General features: G+C 47.2%; 1 protein-coding gene across 1 annotated transcript; it reads left to right on the forward strand.

The window, feature by feature from the left end:
- Positions 1-11,551: 11,551 nt before the first annotated feature.
- Positions 11,552-12,197, forward strand: LOC123125078 (uncharacterized). Its single transcript, XM_044545613.1, has 2 exons — positions 11,552-11,671; positions 11,857-12,197. The coding sequence occupies exons 1-2, from the start codon at positions 11,564-11,566 to the stop codon at positions 12,067-12,069; spliced, it is 321 nt and encodes a 106-aa protein (XP_044401548.1). The 5' UTR covers positions 11,552-11,563; the 3' UTR covers positions 12,070-12,197.
- The last annotated feature ends 6,942 nt before the right edge of the window (positions 12,198-19,139 follow it).

The raw sequence follows: 19,139 nt of genomic DNA on the forward strand, positions 1-19,139 counted from the left end.
GGAACATCTCATACGCTCCATGACGTTTAAAATGTCGTTGAAGTCCCGGTTCTAAGCCGTAAAGCATGGCACACTAAACTATCGAGTAGTCATCAGCTTTGCTCTGCCAGGTGTTCACAACATCTGGCGTTGCTCCTGTAGCGGGTTTGGCACCCAGCGGTGCTTCCAGGACGTAATTCTTCTGTGCAGCAATGAGGATAATCCTCAAGTTACGGACCCAGTCCGTGTAATTGCTACCATCGTCTTTCAGCTTAGCTTTCTCTAGGAACGCATTAAAATTCAACGGAACAACAGCATGGGCCATTTATCTACAACAACATAGACATGCAAAATACTATCATGTACTAAGTTCATGATAAATTAAAGTTCAATTAATCATATTACTTAAGAACTCCCACTTAGATAGACATCCCTCTAATCTTCTAAGTGATCACGTGATCCATAACAACTAAACCATGTCCGATCATCACATGAGATGGAGTAGTTTTCAATGGTGAACGCCACTATGTTGATCATATATACTATATGATTCACGCTCGACCTTTCGGTCTCAGTGTTCCGAGGCCATATCTGCATATGGTAGGCTCGTCAAGTTTAACTCGAGTATTCTGCGTGTGCAAAACTGGCTTGCACCCATTGTATGTGAACATAGAGCTTATCACACCCGATCATCACGTGGTGTCTCGGCACGACGAACTATAGCAACGGTGCATACTCAGGGAGAACACTTATACCTTGAAATTTAGTGAGAGATCATCTTATAATGCTACCGCCGTACTAAGCAAAATAAGATGCATAAAGGATAAACATCACATGCAATCAATATAAGTGATATGATATGGCCATCATCATCTTGTGCCTTTGATCTCCATTTCCAAAGCACCATCATGATCACCATCGTCACCAGCTTGACACCTTGATCTCCATCGAAGCATCGTTGTCGTCTCGCCAACTATTGATTCTACGACCATTGCTACCGCTTAGTGATAAAGTAACGCAATTACATGGCGATTGCATTTCATAGAATAAAGCGACAACCATATGGCTCATGCCAGTTGCCAATAACTGTGTTACAAAACATGATCATCTCATACAAAAATTTATATAATCAAGTCTTGACCATATCACATCAGAACATGCCCTGCAAAAACAAGTTAGACGTCCTCTACTTTGTTGTTGCAAGTTTTACGTGGCTGCTACGGGCTTAGCAAGAACCGTTCTTACCTACGCATCAAAACCACAACGATTTTTTGTCAAGTTTGTTGTTTCAACCTTCAACAAGGACCGGGCGTAGCCACACTCAATTCAACTAAAGTTGGAGAAACAGACACCCACTAGCCACCTGTGTGCGAAGCACGTCGGTAGAACCAGTCTCGCGTAAGCGTACGCGTAATGTCGGTCTGAGCCGCTTCATCCAACAATACCGCCGAATCAAAGTATGACATGCTAGTAAGCAGTATGACTATTATTGCCCACAACTCTTTGTGTTCTACTCGTGCATATAACATCTAGGCATAGACCTGGCTCTGATACCACTGTTGGGGAACGCAGTAATTTCAAAAAAATTCCTACGCACACGCAAGATCCATCTAGGTGATGCATAGCAACGAGCGGGGAGAGTGTGTCCATGTACCCTCATAGACCGAAAGTGGAAGCATTTAGTAACACGGTTTATGTAGTTGAACGTCTTCACGATCCAACCGATCCAAGTACCGAACGCACGGCACCTCCGCGATCTGCACACGTTCAGCTCGGTGACGTCCCTCGTACTCTTGATCCAGCTGAGGCCGAGGGAGAGTTTCGTCAGCACGACGGCGTGGTGACGGTGATGATGAAGTTACCGACGCAGGGCTTCGCCTAAGCTCTACAATGATATGACCGAGGTGGAAATCTGTGGAGGGGAGCACCGCACACGGCTAAGACAACTGTCAACTTGTGTGTTCTAGGGTGCCCCCCTGCCCCCGTATATAAAGGAGCAAGGGGGAGGCCGGACGGCCCTCATGGGGCACGCCCCAAGTAGGATTCCTACTAGGAATCCTATTCTAGTAGGTTTCCAACAAGGGAAGAGAGAGGGGGAAGGAAGGAGAGGGAGAGAGGGAGGGAAAGAGGGGGTGCCGCCCCCCTCCTTCTCCAATTCAGACTCCTCAAGGGGGGGCGCGCGGCCAGCCCTAAGGCCCCCTCCTCTCTCTCTCTCACAAGGCCCGTGTTGGCCCATCAGTTCCCCCAGTGGTTCCGGTAACCCCCCGGCACTTCGATATTTATCCGGTGACCCCCAAAACTCATTCGGTGTCCGAATAACATCGTCCAATATATCAATCTTTATGTCTCGACCATTTCGAGACTCCTTGTCATGTCCGTGATCACATCCGGGACTCCGAACTACCTTCGGTACATCAAAACACATAAACTCATAATACCGAACATCATCGAACGTTAAGCGTGCGGACCCTACGGGTTCGAGAACTATGTAGACATGACCGAGACTCGTCTCCGGTCAATAACCAATAGCGGAACCTGGATGCTCATATTGGTTCCTACATATTCTACAAAGATCTTTACCGGTCAAACCGCATAACAACATACGTTGTACCCTTTGTCATCGATATGTTACTTGCCCGAGATTCGATCGTCGGTATCATCATACCTAGTTCAATCTTGTTACCACCAAGTCTCTTTACTCGTTCTGTAATGCAACATTCCGCAACTAACTCATTAGTCACCTTGCTTGCAAGGCTTATAGTGATGTGCATTACCGGGAGGGCCCAGAGATACCTCCCTGACAATCGGAGTGAAAAATCCTAATCTCGATCTATGCCAACTCAACAAACACCATCGGAGACACCTGTAGAGCATCTTTATAATCACCCAGTTACGTTGTGACGTTTGATAGCACACTAAGTGTTCCTCCGGTATTCGGGAGTTGCATAATCTCATAGTCATAGGAACATGTATAAGTTATGAAGAAAGCAATAGCAATAAACTAAACGATCATAGTGCTAAGCTAACGGAGGGTCAAGTCAATCACATCATTCTCTAATGATGTGATCCCATTCATCAAATGACAACTCTTGTCCATGGCTAGGAAACTTAACCATCTTTGATTAATGAGCTAGTCAAGTAGAGGCATACTAGTGACACTCTGTTTGTCTATGTATTCACACATGTACTAAGTTTCCGGTTAATACAATTCTAGCATGAATAATAAACATTTATCATGATATAAGGAAATATAAATAACAACTTTATTATTGCCTCTAGGGCAGGCGTCATCTGACAACTAAATGAGAGCAATGTGAAGCTCCTGGCCGAGCGCGACCTGTTGAGGGCGAAGATCATCGGAAGTGGGGAGCAGCAGGAGGAGACCACTGCCTTGTTGAAGAGGACCGGCGCCATCGTCAAGAAACTTATGGACAAGAATGCCATGATGCGCATCGAGCGCAGAAGGCTGGTGGCGGAATCCGTGGATGCTCTCAAGCAGCATCTTGAGGACAAGAAAGAGCTCATCGCCGCTCGCCGCGGAGACTAGTTCCCACGGCCTGCAGGAACGCATCAAGAAAGTAGAGATCAGCGAGCCAGATCGTTGTCTTCCTTCTTCTTTTGCCGTTGTGTATTTCGGGTGTTGCCGCATGTGGCTTTTTTAATTGTGTTCCTAAATATGTAAGACAATTATTATCCACTGTCATCGTTCTTATATTCATCATGCTTCCTATAAGTCTTAGTCGATGCTATATAGGTCCGTCGGATCTTACATCAAGATCCGTGCAAAACTTTCTTTTTCAGATTTTCATTTTTCTCTCTTAAATCTCAGTCTAGTGAGACATATAGCCACGTCGTAGAACAGGGGCTTGGGCGCCAATAATGGAGATGTTGGGAGGGAGGTGCGCGGCGGGTAGAGGTCAAAGGTCTCTCCTCCCAATGAGCATGTGCAGGGGTCTGATCGCACGCCTCCCGTACTCAAATAGCTACCCCGCATGACACCTCCTAGCCAATAAAAAAAGGGATGCGTGGCGACACGTAATTGGTAAGTAGAACGCCCACGGTTTCAATAATACTTGTGTTTCCGATTTGTAACGTGACAACACTTGTTCCAAAATGACTTTGTTGATTGTTAATGTGTGCGCCTTCGCAAATCGGATAGAAAAATTACCATAGCATGTTGGTGCCATGTCATGACACCATGCCAAATTTCATGATTTTCAGGCGAGTTTGGGATTTACAGGAATTAAAAAACGAAGTTTCTCAATCTTTCTGGCCGATCCACGATGCCCAGATGTTTGAATTTCATTCCCATTTTTGCATGGGACCTAGAAATTCACCCAAGGACAGACATGTGATTTTTCAACCAACTTTGGTGCACTGGAGCATGTGCTTGTAGTTCAAATTTGAATTATGCACATTAAATGCCCAGAAACTCAATTAATTTATAAAAAAGGACAACTGAACCCAGAATAATTCCAAAATTTAGCACGATACTTCTATTTGGTCTAATCTGCCTATGTAAAAAAACTAAGGCGGGAGAAGGCAGTGTATGTATGTCGTTTCGCACACGGAGGTGACACGTTCCCTCTCGGAACCACGAGCCTTCTTGAGGGAAGCTCCGGTTTGCAAGAAGCTTACACCAAAGCTTGCCCAATTCGGCCAAAAAAATTACCGCAACATGTTGGTGCCATGTCATGACATCGTGCCAAGTTTCATGATTTTCAGGCGTGTTTTGGATTTACAGGAATTTAAAAACCAAGTTTCTCAATCTTTACGGCCGAGGCACGACGCCCAGATGTTTGAATTTCATTGTCATTTCTTGCATGGGACCTAGAAATTCACCCCAAGGACACACATGTGATTTTTCAACCAACTTTGGTGCACTGGAGTATGTGCTTGTTGTTCAAATTTGAATTATGCACATTAAATGCCCAGAAATTCAATTAATGTATGAAAAAGGCCACATGAACCCGGAATAATTCCAAAATTTAGCACGATACTTCTATTTGGTCTAATATGTCTGTGTAAAAAAATTAAGGCCGGAGAAGGCAGTGTACGTATGTCGTTTCGCACACGGAGGTGACACGTTCCCTCTCGGAACCACGAGCCTTCTTGAGGGAACCTCCGTTTTGCAAGAAGCTTACACCAAAGCTTGTCCCAATTCGGCCAAAAAAAATACCGCAACATGTTGGTGCCATGTCATGACACCGTGCAAAGTTTCATGATTTTTAGGCGTGTTTTGGATTTACAGGAATTAAAAAACAAGTTTATCAATCTTCACGACCGAGGCACGACGCCCAGATGTTTGAATTTCATTCTCATTTCTTGCATGGGACCTGGAAATTCACCCCAAGGACACACATGTGATTTTTCAACCAACTTTGGTGCGCTCGAGCATGTGCTTGTAGTTCAAATTTGAATTATGCACATTAAATGCCCAGAAACTCAATTAATGTACAAAAAGTCAAAACGAACCCAGAATAATTCCAAAATTCAGCATGATACTTCTATTTGGTCTACTCTTCCTGTGTAAAAAAATTAAGGCGGGAGAAGGCAGTGTACGTATGTCGTTTCGCACACGGAGGTTGTCGTGGAATTGTCACGGCAGATGTCCTTGTGTGAGGACTTAGTCGTGGAGCCATCGCAACAAGATTAGCTTAAAGGGGTTAATCAGGACAAAGGACGCGAGGAGTTTATACCAGTTCGGCCCCTTGCGGTGAAGGTAAAGGCCTAATCCAGTTTGAGGTCATATTGCTAGGGTTTCGATGACCAGGGAGCGAATATGCTTAACCTGGCTCTCGATCTGTTGTTTCTTGTCCTAAGCCACCGCTGGGTCATCCCCTTATATACACGGGTTGACGCCCTGCGGCCTACAGAGTCCCGGCCGGCTCATACAACGTGTCCGGCTCGGTGACCTTTACAATACAAGTCTACATATACATGGCGGTTTATATTCGTGGGCCTTGAGCCGCCTTCGGGTCTGGGCCCTCTACTAAGCCTATCTATGAACCGCCATTGTTATTATACTCTTGGGCTTCATTGATATGAACCACCACAGGGATGACCCGGCCCCTCCTGGGCGGGTCAGACCTGATAGTCATATCCCCAACATTAGGCCCCAGGTTGATTTGAACTTGTTCTTGTCAATCTTCAATACTTAGAAAAATTCTTCCTCATCATACTGTGAAACATTGTAACCCGCCATGACGTCATCTCCGGAATTTAAGATAAGCCATCGTGACGTCACTTATCACTTTAATAAATCTTTAATAAATCTTTTTCTTTACTGTCCCTTCGAAAATAAATGTTTTTCTTTAAGATAACCTGCCATTAATGCTTCACAGAACCTGAATCTTTAATAAATCTTTTTCTTTATTGTCCCTCCGAAAATCGAGGCGCCGGCGCCGTCCCTTATCCATTTTCTGCCTCCTCGATTCTCGCGCATGTCGTTTGTCCTTCCAGTCTTATAAATAAGACCTCGGACTCTCCTCTCATTCTCCCCACTTTCCTTCTCACTTTCTTCTTCCACCTCCCGACGCACCAACCCGCACAAGCTCCGCCGTCGTCGACCTTCGTCTCCGACCTCAACTCCGGCCGCTGCATCACCCTAAACGGACCAGAGAACCGCGGCGCCTCTCTGCAATCCCATCAGCATCAGTAAGCCCTCCTTTCTTTCGCCATAGATCTGGCATTAGGGTTTCGGTGTTCATCAGTGTTCGTCGGTGTTCGTCGCCGCCCTTCTTTATCCTTGTTTATATCCATGGATTAGATCCAAAAACCACATAAATCTTGCGTGGCAGTAGTTTTAGCACCTGTTTTTGATACTAGAATATACCCTCATCGCTACAGATCCCCTCTAGAGCACCTCTGCTTTTCCACTATCGCCTCTGTAGGTTTCAAATTTATTCCCTTTTTCTGAACAGTTTCAGATCCAAATCTATAACTTTAATCTGTGAAACCTGTTTGTCCAACACTTAGTAGAATTTTACCCTTCGTCAGATTTTGAATACATGTACCTTTCATGGCGGCTTACACGTCCGGCTTACAATTATTCATATACCATTAGCCCTCACTTAAGCCACCATTTTGAATGTATAATGTCAGCGCTTAACCTGTGATTTCACCAATTGACTTGAACCGGCTAATTTTTCCTTTCCTTTAGGCTTTCTTGCTTTCACAATGCCGCCCAAAACAGTCTACACATGCAACTGGGTTCCCTCCATCGTCACTGAGGGTACTTTTAAGGATTTTTTCAAATCCGGATATCTACCCGCCAAGAGTGTGATGCATTACCGTGCTCCTGACCCAGGCGAAGAAAAACCTCAGCCGAAAGACGGCGAAGTCATCGTTTTTACTGACCACATGAACCGGGGCTTCTCACCGCCCGGCTCTAAATTCTTCCGAGACGTTCTGCACTTTTTTCAGCTCCACCCTCAAGACATCGGACCCAATTCCGTGTCAAATATCTGCAACTTTCAAGTCTTCTGTGAAGTGTACCTTCAAGAGGAGCCCAGTGTTGAACTCTTTAGAGAGTATTTTTACTTAAACCGCCAGACTGAGTTCACAAATGGTCCTAGCCTGGAGCTTGGTGGAATTTCACTCCAACGCAGAAGAGACGCCATCTTTCCTTACGCCTGCTTGCCGAGTCACCCCAAAGACTGGAACTAGACGTGGTTTTATTGCAAAGACACTTCTCCAGTTGACGAGAATCCACTGCCGGGTTATCGTGTTGAGCGCTTGGACCCAAAACATAATCTTCCTGAAAAGCTTACGGCTGCTGAACAGAAGAAGATTGCACCTATTATTGTGAAGGTCAAAGCTCTGCTAGGAAATGGGCTGACTGGCGTTGATTTAGTCAGGTGTTGGGTTTCTTGGCGGATCATTCCGTTAAGCCGTCGTACCGGTTTAATGTGCACTTACACTGGTGGTGAAAAAGATTCACTGCGCCACAGCTCCGCACCATTAACTGATGAAGCAATCAATGAAATGGTTAAGTCTCTTCTGAATAAAGACCCGGAAGATTGTGCCAAAGTGGGTCTGGCCCCTTTCTACAAGCTTAACCCGCCACCAGATGTAAGCCTTTGAACTTACTTATCTTCACCTCCTCATTTGAATACCTTATTAACTCGACCTTTAATAACCTTTGCAGGCTAAGTCTGAATTTTGGAAATCGCCGAACGAGCCGCTGCGGTGTCACGCTCCTCATCTAACAGGTCAAGTGCTTCCTGACGTGCTTTTTCATTGTCAGCTTCAACATAAGCCGCCACACGAGGTGAGTCGTGACGGATGTCACTAGGGAGAATCGCTTCTGCTCCGTAAACCATGAAGAAAGGTGTGTAACCCGTAGAACTGTTGGGGTGGTATTAATGCTCCATAACACGGAAGGTAATTCCTCCACCCAACAACCCGGCGTCCTCTGTAAGGGAACCATAAGCCGGGGCTTGATGCCTCTTAGGATCTCTTGATTGGCTCTCTCAGCTTGACTATTGGATTGGGGGTGAGCCACTGATGATACATCAAGCTGGATATGCTCACGTTGACAAAATTCTTTCATAGCACCCTTGGAGAGATTAGTGCTATTATCTGTTATAATCAAGGTTTCAGATCGCGGGCGAAAACAGCGCAATCGCGGCGCTATCGCGTGCTGGAAGCCTTCCCGCGTGGCAATCCCGTTTTTTACGCGATCTGCCGCTAACCGCGCGAAACGGCGCTATTTGGCTTCGCTGTCGCTGCAAAATCGCGGGATTGGGCCGAAAACTGAAACACAAGGTCCCAAAGGCCCCAAACAGACCAGAAACGGCCCAAATTTTTCGTGATGGTATATAAAACCTCCTCCAGAAAACCTAGCTCGTGTCCCCTCATTCCCTTCTCTCCCTCTCACCAAAAACTTGCGGCGGCTGTGCTGCTCTTCCCAGTAGCATCGACTGCTGCTTCGTTGGAAGCTAGATTGGATTCCGGGGGAGGTGGAAAGGCGACCGGCGACGAGGGGCGTTTGCACGACGCCGCCTCTGCGACCACGATGACATCTCAGTCTCACTCTCACACGGTTCCAACAGCCGGGGCAAGCACATCACCAGGAGGTACAGGAGTCCTCCGATTCCATAGCTCATTGGTAGATTCAGACTTGTTTGTTGATTCAGGCTGTAGGCTCTGGGATTCAGATTTGTATGTTGATTCCGATTCCATACTCATCGGTAGAATATACCATAGCTTATTTGTTTGTTGATTCAACATAAGCACATGAAAGGCTCTTGGGATTGCATTGCAGACTTGTAGTTGTAGGTTCATATTGTAGCTTAGGTTTTCAACATAGCTCATTGGTAGGATATTCAGATCTGCCACTCAAAATTTTCTTTAGATGATGGTTTGTGATGCCCTGATCTGCTGCTTTAATTTTCTTGTGCTAAGTGAGCAAGTCACAGCTCAAGAACTTCTGTAAAGAATAAAGATATTGTTGTCTGTTGTGCTACTTCCATAACCTGTGTAAATAGAATGAGAGGGTTTTTATTATTTTCTCATGTGAGTTTTAAAGTGAGGTGCTTTGTAGTGTACTGTGTGTGATTCCGGACATGACCAAGAAGGCCATGGTTTGTTGCTTTAATTTAGTGTATGTAGAATGCTCTCAGTAACCCATTTCACGTCTAATTTCTAGATATGTCTATTTGATTTTTGTAGGCTTGGCTGGGTCAAGCACTTCACCGATAATCCCAGCACCTCATGTAGCTCCAGTGAACTCAGATGACCCAGCATGGAAGCATTGCACGATTCCGGACATGACCAAGAAGGCCTCTGTGGAATGCAACTTCTGCCATGGTGTTACATTGGTGGTATTACTCGAATGAAGTACCACCTTGCAAATGTCAAGTATCAAAATGTCGTTTTGTGCCAACAAGTTCCAGCTGATGTGAAGCAAGAGATGAGGGATAAGATCTCAAGGAAAGATGAAGCAAAGGAAAAGAAGGCCAGGGAATCATCAATACGCAGAAGTGACGTCACTTTGGATGGAAATGATGCTAGGGCTACTGATGAAGATGACATCTTGGGTGGTGGTAGTGGGGGTGGTTTGCTTGTATTATCAGGGAAACGACAGAGTAAGGGCAACACATATGGTTCTATGGATAAGTTTTGCACCAAGTCAACAGAAGAGGTTGTGGCCGCAAGGAAGGGGGAAGGCTTTTCTACAAAGTTGCAAACCAAGTTGTCCACTCAAAGAAGGGAAGAGAGGCGGGTTCGTGCTTGTGAGTATGTTTGTCAGTTCTTCTATGAAGCCGGAATTGCCCACAATGCAGTCTTGCTTCCAAGCTTTGAACTTATACTTGAAGCGGTTGGAGCGTTCGGGACAGACATGAAAGGCCCCACTCCTTATGAAATGGGTGGCCCTTACTTACAGAAGAGCAAGAAGAAAGACGAGGAAGGATTTGCTGGACATAAAGAAGCATGGAAGCTCACTGGATGTACCGTCATGACAGATGCATGGACAGACAAAAGAGGAAGGGGAGTGATGAATTTGGTAGTGCATAGTGCCTATGGTGTTGTTTTTTTGATTCTGTGGACTGTTCAGATGTGAGAAAAGATGGCAAGATGATATTTGATCTTGTTGATAGATGCATAGAAGAAATTGGGGAGAAGAATGTCGTTCAAATTGTAACGGATAATGCCTCAGTCAATATAGCAGCAGCAGCAATGATGAAATTGAAGTGTCCCTCCCTATTTTGGAATGGTTGTGCAGCCCACACAATTGATTTGATGTTGGAGGACATAGGGAAGCTTCCTATGATCGAACAAACCATTGCCAAAGGAAAGGCTGTGACTGTGTTCCTTTATGCGCATACAAGAGTTTTGGCATTGATGAGAAAATTTCTTGGAAAAGACCTAGTCCGCTCTGGTATTACTAGGTTTGCAATAGCATATTTGAACTTGAAAAGCTTGCAGGACAACAAAAAAGAGCTACAAAAGTTGTTCAGGTCCGATGAACTCAATGAAATGGACCACCTAAAAAGGCAAAGGGGAAGAACGCAGCTAAAATCGTTCGCTCTGAAACTTTCTGGAAAGCAGTAGATACCGCTATCAATTTCTTTGAGCCAATGGCAAATCTTTTGAGGAGGATGGATAGTGATGTTCCGGCAATGGGTTTTATTCATGGTTGTATGTTGGATGCAAAGAAAGATATCTCCGTGAGGTTTGACAATGACAAGTCTCGCTTTCTGGAAGTGTGGGACATCATTGACAAGAGATGGGACAACAAGTTGAAGACTGCATTACATATGGCTGGATACTACTTGAACCCATACTATTATTATCCAAACAAGCTTGATATTGAGATCGATGGTAGTTTCAAAGAAGGGCTGATAACTTGTATTTCAAAGATGGTTGAAGATCCTATCATGCAAGAAGAAATACTCGATGAGATTGACCACTATCAAGAGGGGATATGGTCTTTTGGAAGGGACATTGTTGTACGGCAAAGGAAAAACAAGAAGTTTGATCCAGGTAATTGGTTGCCTGATTGTTGTTTCTTATTTTGTTATCCTGCCCAAAGTTTCCTAACATGTCCCAGTTGTTTGATGTTGAAGCTAAATGGTGGATGAACCATGGGACAAGTGCTCCAAAACTAAGGAACTTGGCTGCAAGGATTCTTGGTTTGACATGTAGTTCCTCTGCTTGTGAGAGGAACTGGAGTGTATTTGATCAAGTAAGTATATTTTTCCTTCTTTCCACTTAAATGCATTGTTCAATCCATTTTTAAGACTTTGTGATGCTGTCAATTTCTCTATGAACTTAAGTGCAGAACTAGTGATCTTGATTATACTTCTTCTATTTAACTGGTGATGTTATGCTTGCTGCAGCCTTTCAGATATTGATTTGTTCATTTTGTAGGTTCACACAAAGAGACGCAGCAGGATACTGCATGACAAGATGAGTGACCTTGTTTTCATCAAGTTCAACTCCAAACTAAAGGACAAGAAACTAAACAAACGCAAGGACCCCATTGAGAAGCAGGTGGTAGATGTTTTAGAAGATGATGAGAATGAATGGATCACTAGTGTAGTGCCAAATGGTGATGAAGAACAAGGTGAAGATCAAGATTAAGAAATTCCATATGCAAGCTCGCATGCTGGACCAGGAACTTCTACTATTAATCCACTTAAAAGGAAGAGGGGTGTCTATGGTAAGAAGAAGAAGATGATCCCTGTTACTCCTCAAGAAGATCTGCTCTCTGCTTCAGAAAGTGACGACGACGAGGACACCGACATGAGTTCTGGTTCTGACATGTGAGCTTGTCGGTTTCTCTATGAACTTCATTTTGGCGCTCATGATTCTATCCTTTCCTGTGTGCTTTTCACAAATGAATTCTGAAGACTTTGTGATGCATGTAATGGACTATGGACATGCTGTTGTTGTTACTGAACTTAAGTGCCGAACTGCTGATGTTATGCTTGATGCAGTCTTGAATTTATGTTTCTATTTATCTGTTGAACTGTTGCAGATCTCTTCTGTACTTGTTATGTTTGAATTTATATTGAGAATCCTCTGTTTTCTACTGAAAATACGCTGTTTTTGGAGAAAAATATGCACATGTATTAGTATAGATGTGTGATATACATGCACAAGTACTGTAGCCGCGAAATGGCATAGCGGCCGCTATAGCCGGCGATAGCGGCTTTAGCGTTGGCACAGAGCCAGCCGCTAAATGCCCTAGCCCGTGATCTGAAACTTTGGTTATAATGCTATGTGGAAAGCCAAAACGGAAGATCACCTTCTTCATGATAAATGCCCTAGCCGTGGCTGCATCACACTTACTGGCCGGCTCTGCCTCTACCCACTTAGTGAACTTATCAACCGCCACCAAAAGGTGGGTCTTCTTATCCTTGGACCTCTTAAAAGGTCCAACCATATCAAGCCCCCAAGTCGCAAACGGCCAAGTGATCGGGATCATCCTCAGCTCCCGAGCCGGAACATGAGTTCGACGTGAAAACTTCTCACAACCGTCACATTTTCTGACCAAGTCCTTAGCATCAGCATGAGCTGTCAGCCAATAGAAACCGTGACGAAAAGCCTTGGCTACCAGAGATTTAGAGCCAGCATGATGACCACAATCTCCTTCGTGGATCTCATGCAGAATCTCACAGCCTTCTTCAGGAGAAACGCAACGCTGAAACGCCCCTGTAACACTGCAATGGTGCAGCTCCCCATTGACAATTGCCATTGACTTAGACCGTCGGGTTATCTACCGAGCCAAGGTCTCATCCTCAGGTAACTCACCCCGGGTCATGTAAGACAAATAGGGAACTGTCCAATCAGGAATAGCATGAAGAGCCGCCACCAATTGTGCTTCCGGGTTAGGAATAGCAAGGTCCTCCTCCGTAGGCAACTTGACCGAAGGGTTGAGTAGAACATCTAGTAACGTATTTGGTGGCACCGGCTTACGCTGAGAGCCTAGTCGGCTTAGGTTATCAGCCGCCTCATTCTTCCTTCGATCGATATGTTCAACTTGGTAACCCTTGAAATGGCCTGCAATGGCATCGACCTCTCGACGATAAGCCGCCATAAGCGGATCCTTGGAATCCCAAGTACCAGATACCTGTTGGGCCACCAAATCTGAATCACCAAAGCATCTCACCCGGCTTAAATTCATCTCCTTAGCCATCCGAAGACCATGGAGCAGGGACTCATACTCAGCTGTATTGTAAGTACAAGGGAACATTAACCAGAGGACATAAGAAAATTTATCACCTCGTGGGGAAGTCAAGACAACTCCAGCCCCTGAGTCCTCCAGCTGTCTAGATCCATCAAAGTGAATAGTCCAATATGTGTTATCCAGTTTTTCCTCTGGTGCCTGCAACTCTGTCCAATCATTGATGAAATCCACAAGCGCTTGGGACTTAATAGCCGTACGAGGCACATATGTTAACCCGTGAGGTCCAAGCTCAATGGCCCACTTACCAACCCGGCCAGTTGCTTCCCTGTTTTGAATGATATCTCCCAAAGGAGCAGAGCTAACCACAGTGATGGGATGGCCCTGAAAATATTGCTTAAGCTTCCGGCTTGCCATGAAAACCCCATACACAAGCTTCTGCCAATGTGGGTATCTCTGCTTGGACTCAATAAGCACCTCACTGATATAATAAACCGGCTGTTGAACCAGATATTCCTTGCCTACCTCCTTCCTTTCCACCATGATGGCCACACTGACGGCCCGGCTATTAGCAGCCACATATAACAACAGAGGCTCTTTATCAACGGGGGCAGCAAGCACGGGCGGCTCAGCCAATTGTTTCTTCAGATCCTCAAACGCTTGGTTAGCAGCGTCACTCCAAACAAAGTGATCTGTCTTCTTCATCATTTGATAGAGGGGAATAGCCTTCTCACCCAGCCAACTTATGAACCGGCTCAGAGCCGCAATACGACCCGCCAGGCGCTGAACATCATTAACGCACGCCGGCTTAGCCAATGAAGTAATGGCTTTGATTTTCTCTGGGTTAGCTCCAATGCCTCTGTTAGAAACCAAGAAACCTAAGAGCTTGCCTGAGGGCACACCAAAGACACATTTAGCCGGATTAAGCATCATCTTGTAGACCCGGAGATGTCAAATGTCTCCTTCAAATCATCAATCAGGGTCTCCTTCTTTCTTGACTTCACCACAATGTCATCAACATAAGCATGAACATTGCGCCCAATTTGATTGTGAAGGCAATTTTGCACACATCGTTGATAAGTCGCCTGGGCACTTTTGAGCCCAAAAGGCATAGACACATAGCAGAAGGCTCCAAACGGAGTAATGAAAGGTGTCTTCTCCTAGTCCTTAACTGCCATCTTGATCTGATGATAACCAGAATAAGCATCCAAAAAACTCAGACGCTCACAACCCGCCGTAGCATCAATGATTTGATCAATACGAGGGAGAGCAAATGGATCAGCCGGACAAGCTTTGTTCAAGTCCGTGTAATCCACACACATCCGCCAAGTGCCATTCTTCTTGAGCACCAGCACCGGGTTAGCCAACCACTCAAGATGGAAAACTTCGACGATAAACCCTGCTGCCAAGAGCCGGGCCACTTCCTCTCCAATGGCCTTCCGCCTCTCCTCGTTAAACCGACGAAGAAACTGCTTAACCAGCATAAATTTTGGATCAATATTAAGAGTGTTGTTGAGGATATAGACCTTAGAGTCACCCGCCAGGAGAGGCCGGGTTACTCATATGGTCATTGCCAGAAGCCCAGAGCCAAGCTTGAAGACGATGGGCCAGAGATGGGCTTAAGACCCGGATATGGCTTAAGGCCCGTAGTTACAATCATTATTATGGTAGAACTTGTAGTGTAAGGCAAGAATAATTGAGAGTCCGAGCCGGACACTCTTATGAGCCGGCCGGGACTCTGAGAGCTGCTGGGCGTCAGCCTCCCTATATAAAGGGATGACCCGGCAGCGGTTTAGGAGAAGAACAATCTGATCGAGAGCCAGGCAGGAGTTAAGCTCCCTGGTCATCGAAACCCTAATCAATACCACCGCAAACTGGACGTAGGCTTTACCTTCACCGTAAGGGGCCGAACCAGTATAAACCCTCGTGTTCCTTGTCCCGCTTAACCCCTTCAAGCTTCCTAGTAGCGATGGCTCCACGACTAAGTCCTAGCTCGAGGACATCTGCCGTGACAACTCCACGACAGTTGGCGCCCACCGTGGGGCCAGCGCACGGTGGATTTGAGTTCTTGAAGGGCAGCTTCGAAGGGCTCAAGGGATACGCTGTGGGCCGGATGACCAAGAGTCGTCGCGGCAAGCTCTACATCGACGATACAAACTGGGGCCCCGACGCCGGCTCAATTGAGTACGGGTATCAGGTCCCCTTCGGCGGAATTCACGTGTTCATCGGCAAGATTGGTGAGCCGGGCCCTGAGCCGGATCTCTGCGCCGATCTCATCGAGACGGCTCAGCGTGCACAACCCGCCCGGGCCCGGCCTGCCGTAAGGCATGCTTTTGTGGGATGCATCCATGGGGGGATCTCTGATCGATCTGTGTCTGGTGATGAGATGGCCGCCGGCTCTGACGGCGAGTCGTCCACCGATGAGTCAAACTCGTTGTATCAACTTCAAGATGGCCGGCTCATGGGTTATTCCCGGTTGGGGTCTTTATGACCGGTGCACAGCCTGTTCAGGACCCTGCTGCCAGAGCGGGGAACCCGGTGCCCTCACCGGCTCAGGTGCTAATGGATCTCACGGACAACATAACGGCCCTGTTAACTGCCACGGTTGACCCGGCGGATCAAGCTCAGCATGATGCAGAGGTGGCACAGTTAAAATTGGATCTAGTGAAAGCTAAGGAGGACCTCGCAGTGGAAGGGATCAGGATGGCTGCGGAGAGGGCGGCTCTCGATGCTCGAACCCATTTGATTCAAGCGCAATCCTTCCGGCTCACGATGGATCAAAACGCGTCCAATGAGGTCCTGAGAAGGAGGCATCAAAAGGCCCAGTCTCGACTCCCTCCGGTTTACGATCCACGCAACCTCTTCAACACGCCAGGTGCAGGGTCTAGTAACCTGCCTGGGGTCATAGTGCCCGGATCGGGGACCCCTATTCAGCCACAAGTAATGGGGCCTCCCCAGACGCCCCCTGCTCCGCCTCAATACGTACCAATACCACCGGGTCATTATAACAACCCGCTGGAGAACATGGTCGCTGCGGCAGCACGGCTGGCGGCTCTTCCGGTCGACGGCGACTCTCCGACGGCTATTGAAACCCGCCGGGTCAGGGAACTCCTTCAGACAGCACTGGCACAGCAAGAGGCGTACTCCTACAGCCGGGACAGGATCCACTCGACCCCTCGTCCAGGCCGGAGCCCGAGTTACAGCCGGCATATGGTCTCAGCGACCGGCTCAAGTAACGTTCGACGCCATGACCCGCCCCCTGGCCATGGCCGGCTCATAACGGAGTCTTTCACGCAGCAGACCAGGACAGAGCGTGGCAAGAGCCGGAGCAGGTGCCACAGTTGACGGCCTACCAGACTCCTCCGGCTTATCCGACGACGTCCGCCGATGTGGGTATCCCTACCAGAACTGGGGGTGTCCCTTGCTTAGTACCAGCTATCCGCAATGAGCGTTTACCCAAGGACTTCAAAGGCCCTAGGAAGGTGCCCAACTACACGGCTGACTTACAACCCGCAGCCTGGATCGAGAGTTACGAGATGGCCATGGAACTACTGGAGGTCAGTGAGGCGGCAATGGCCAAGTACTTCACCATGATGCTGGATGGGACTGCCCGCACTTGGCTAAAAGGGCTACCACCGAATTCCATCGGGTCTTGGGCTGAGCTGAAGGCCCGGTTCATCCAAAACTTCAAAGACACCTGTAGGCAGTCTATGTCAATTGTGGATTTGACTAACTGTAAGCAGCAGGAGGGTGAGTCTACGACACATTGGGTTCGCCGGGTTAAGGAGATCATACATTCATCAGATAAGATGGATGCCGGCTCTGCAGTCTTAATGTTGGAACAGAATTGTCGTTTCGTGCCCCTGAAGATGAAACTCGGGCGGCTTAAGCGCGACTTCAGTGATATGGGTACACTAATGGCGGCTCTTGTCAAGTACGCCGATTCTGATGGTACCAAGGATCCCCCTTCAGACGATGAAAGGACAGGGAAGGGAAAGAAGAACGGCAATGGCAAGGGTCCTCAGCATAACCCGGGGAACCAAGGAGGAGGCAAGCGCAAGGCCGATGGCAGCCTCGAGTTTGTAGCCAACGCCAGCTCACAAGGTAATAACCAGCGACGCAAGGGGAGGCCCCCTCCCCGAGGCGGCGGGTCAGGCCCGACACTGGAGCAACTGTTGAATGAGCCTTGTCCAAGGCATGGCTCTAGAGAGAAGCCAGCGACTCATCTATGGAAGGATTGTGCAATAATGAAGGCCTTTAAGAATTACAACGGCCCAGGCGGCGGCTCAGGCGCCGGCGGTTTTCATGGCCCGGGCGGCGGCTCAAACTCTGGTCCTCCGAGCGGTCAAGGGGGCTTTAATCAACAGTCTGGTCAGGGTCATCAACAGCAGCAGGGGGGTTATCAGACCAATCCAAAGCAGCTTAGCGGTGGACAATATCATGTGTTTACCACCAGTTTGTGTAAGCGAGATCAGAAGCTTCATAAGAGGGCTGTGAATGCTGTTGAGCCGGCGGTTCCACACTACTTGCGGTGGTCTGAGCAGCCTATAGTGTGGAGTAGGGAGGATCACCCTCCACGGGTGGATAATCCGGGTCACTTGGCCCTAGTGGTGGCCCCTCGGGTGGGAGGATATAAGTTCACTAAGGTGCTCATGGACGGAGGCAGTAGCATCAACATCCTCTATTATGAGACTTTCCGTCGTATGGGATTGATTGATAAAAATCTTAGCCAGTCCAACACTATTTTCCACGGTGTGGTACCTGGTAAGTCGGCTTATCCAGTCGGCAAGATTGAATTGGAAGTGGCCTTTGGAGATGAGAACAACTACAGGGTGGAGAAATTAACCTTTGAGGTGGTCAAGATAAGAAGCCCATACCATGCTATATTTGGACGGCCGGCTTACGCCAAGTTCATGGCACGGCCGTGTTATGTATACTTACAGCTCAAGATGCCGGGTCACAATGGCACCATTACGGTTCACGGCAGCCGGAAAGTGGCTCTGGAGTGTGAGGAAGGCAACGCGGCTTATGCAGAATCTGTTTGTGCAACAGAGGAGTTGAAGTTTTACAAAGATAATGTTGACCCAACAGATATGACCTCTCTGAAAAAGCCAACTACGGAGAATGAGCCGGCGATGAAATTTAAGTCAGCTGATGAAACTAAGCTTGTCGATTTTGTTCCAGGAGATTCATCTCAACAGTTTAGTATCAGTGCCAATCTGGATCCGAAATAGGAAAGCGCGCTCATCGAGTTCATCCGTGAGAATAGGGACATCTTCGCATGGAAACCTTCTGACATGCCAGATGTACCTAGAGAACTCGCTAAGCACACTCTCAATGTTGATCCGAAATTTAAGCCGGTCAGGCAGTTCCTTCGGCGGTTTAATGAAGAGAGGCGGAAAGCTATTGGTGAAGAGGTGGCCCGGCTCTTGGCGGCCGGGTTTATTGTTGAAGTCTTTCACCCGGAATGGTTAGCTAACCCGGTGCTCGTACTCAAGAAGAACGGCACTTGGCGGATGTGTGT

The sequence above is a fragment of the Triticum aestivum genome, chromosome 5D (genome assembly GCF_018294505.1).
Source record: "Triticum aestivum cultivar Chinese Spring chromosome 5D, IWGSC CS RefSeq v2.1, whole genome shotgun sequence".
Classification (NCBI taxonomy): domain Eukaryota; kingdom Viridiplantae; phylum Streptophyta; class Magnoliopsida; order Poales; family Poaceae; genus Triticum; species Triticum aestivum.

Coding starts and splice junctions, on each gene's coding strand:
- LOC123125078 (XM_044545613.1), top strand. CDS start 11,564: ATGAACCATGGGACAAGTGCTCCAAAACTAAGGAACTTGGCTGCAAGG. Junction 11,672..11,856: donor ACTGGAGTGTATTTGATCAA/GTAAGTATATTT, acceptor TTCATTTTGTAG/GTTCACACAAAGAGACGCAG.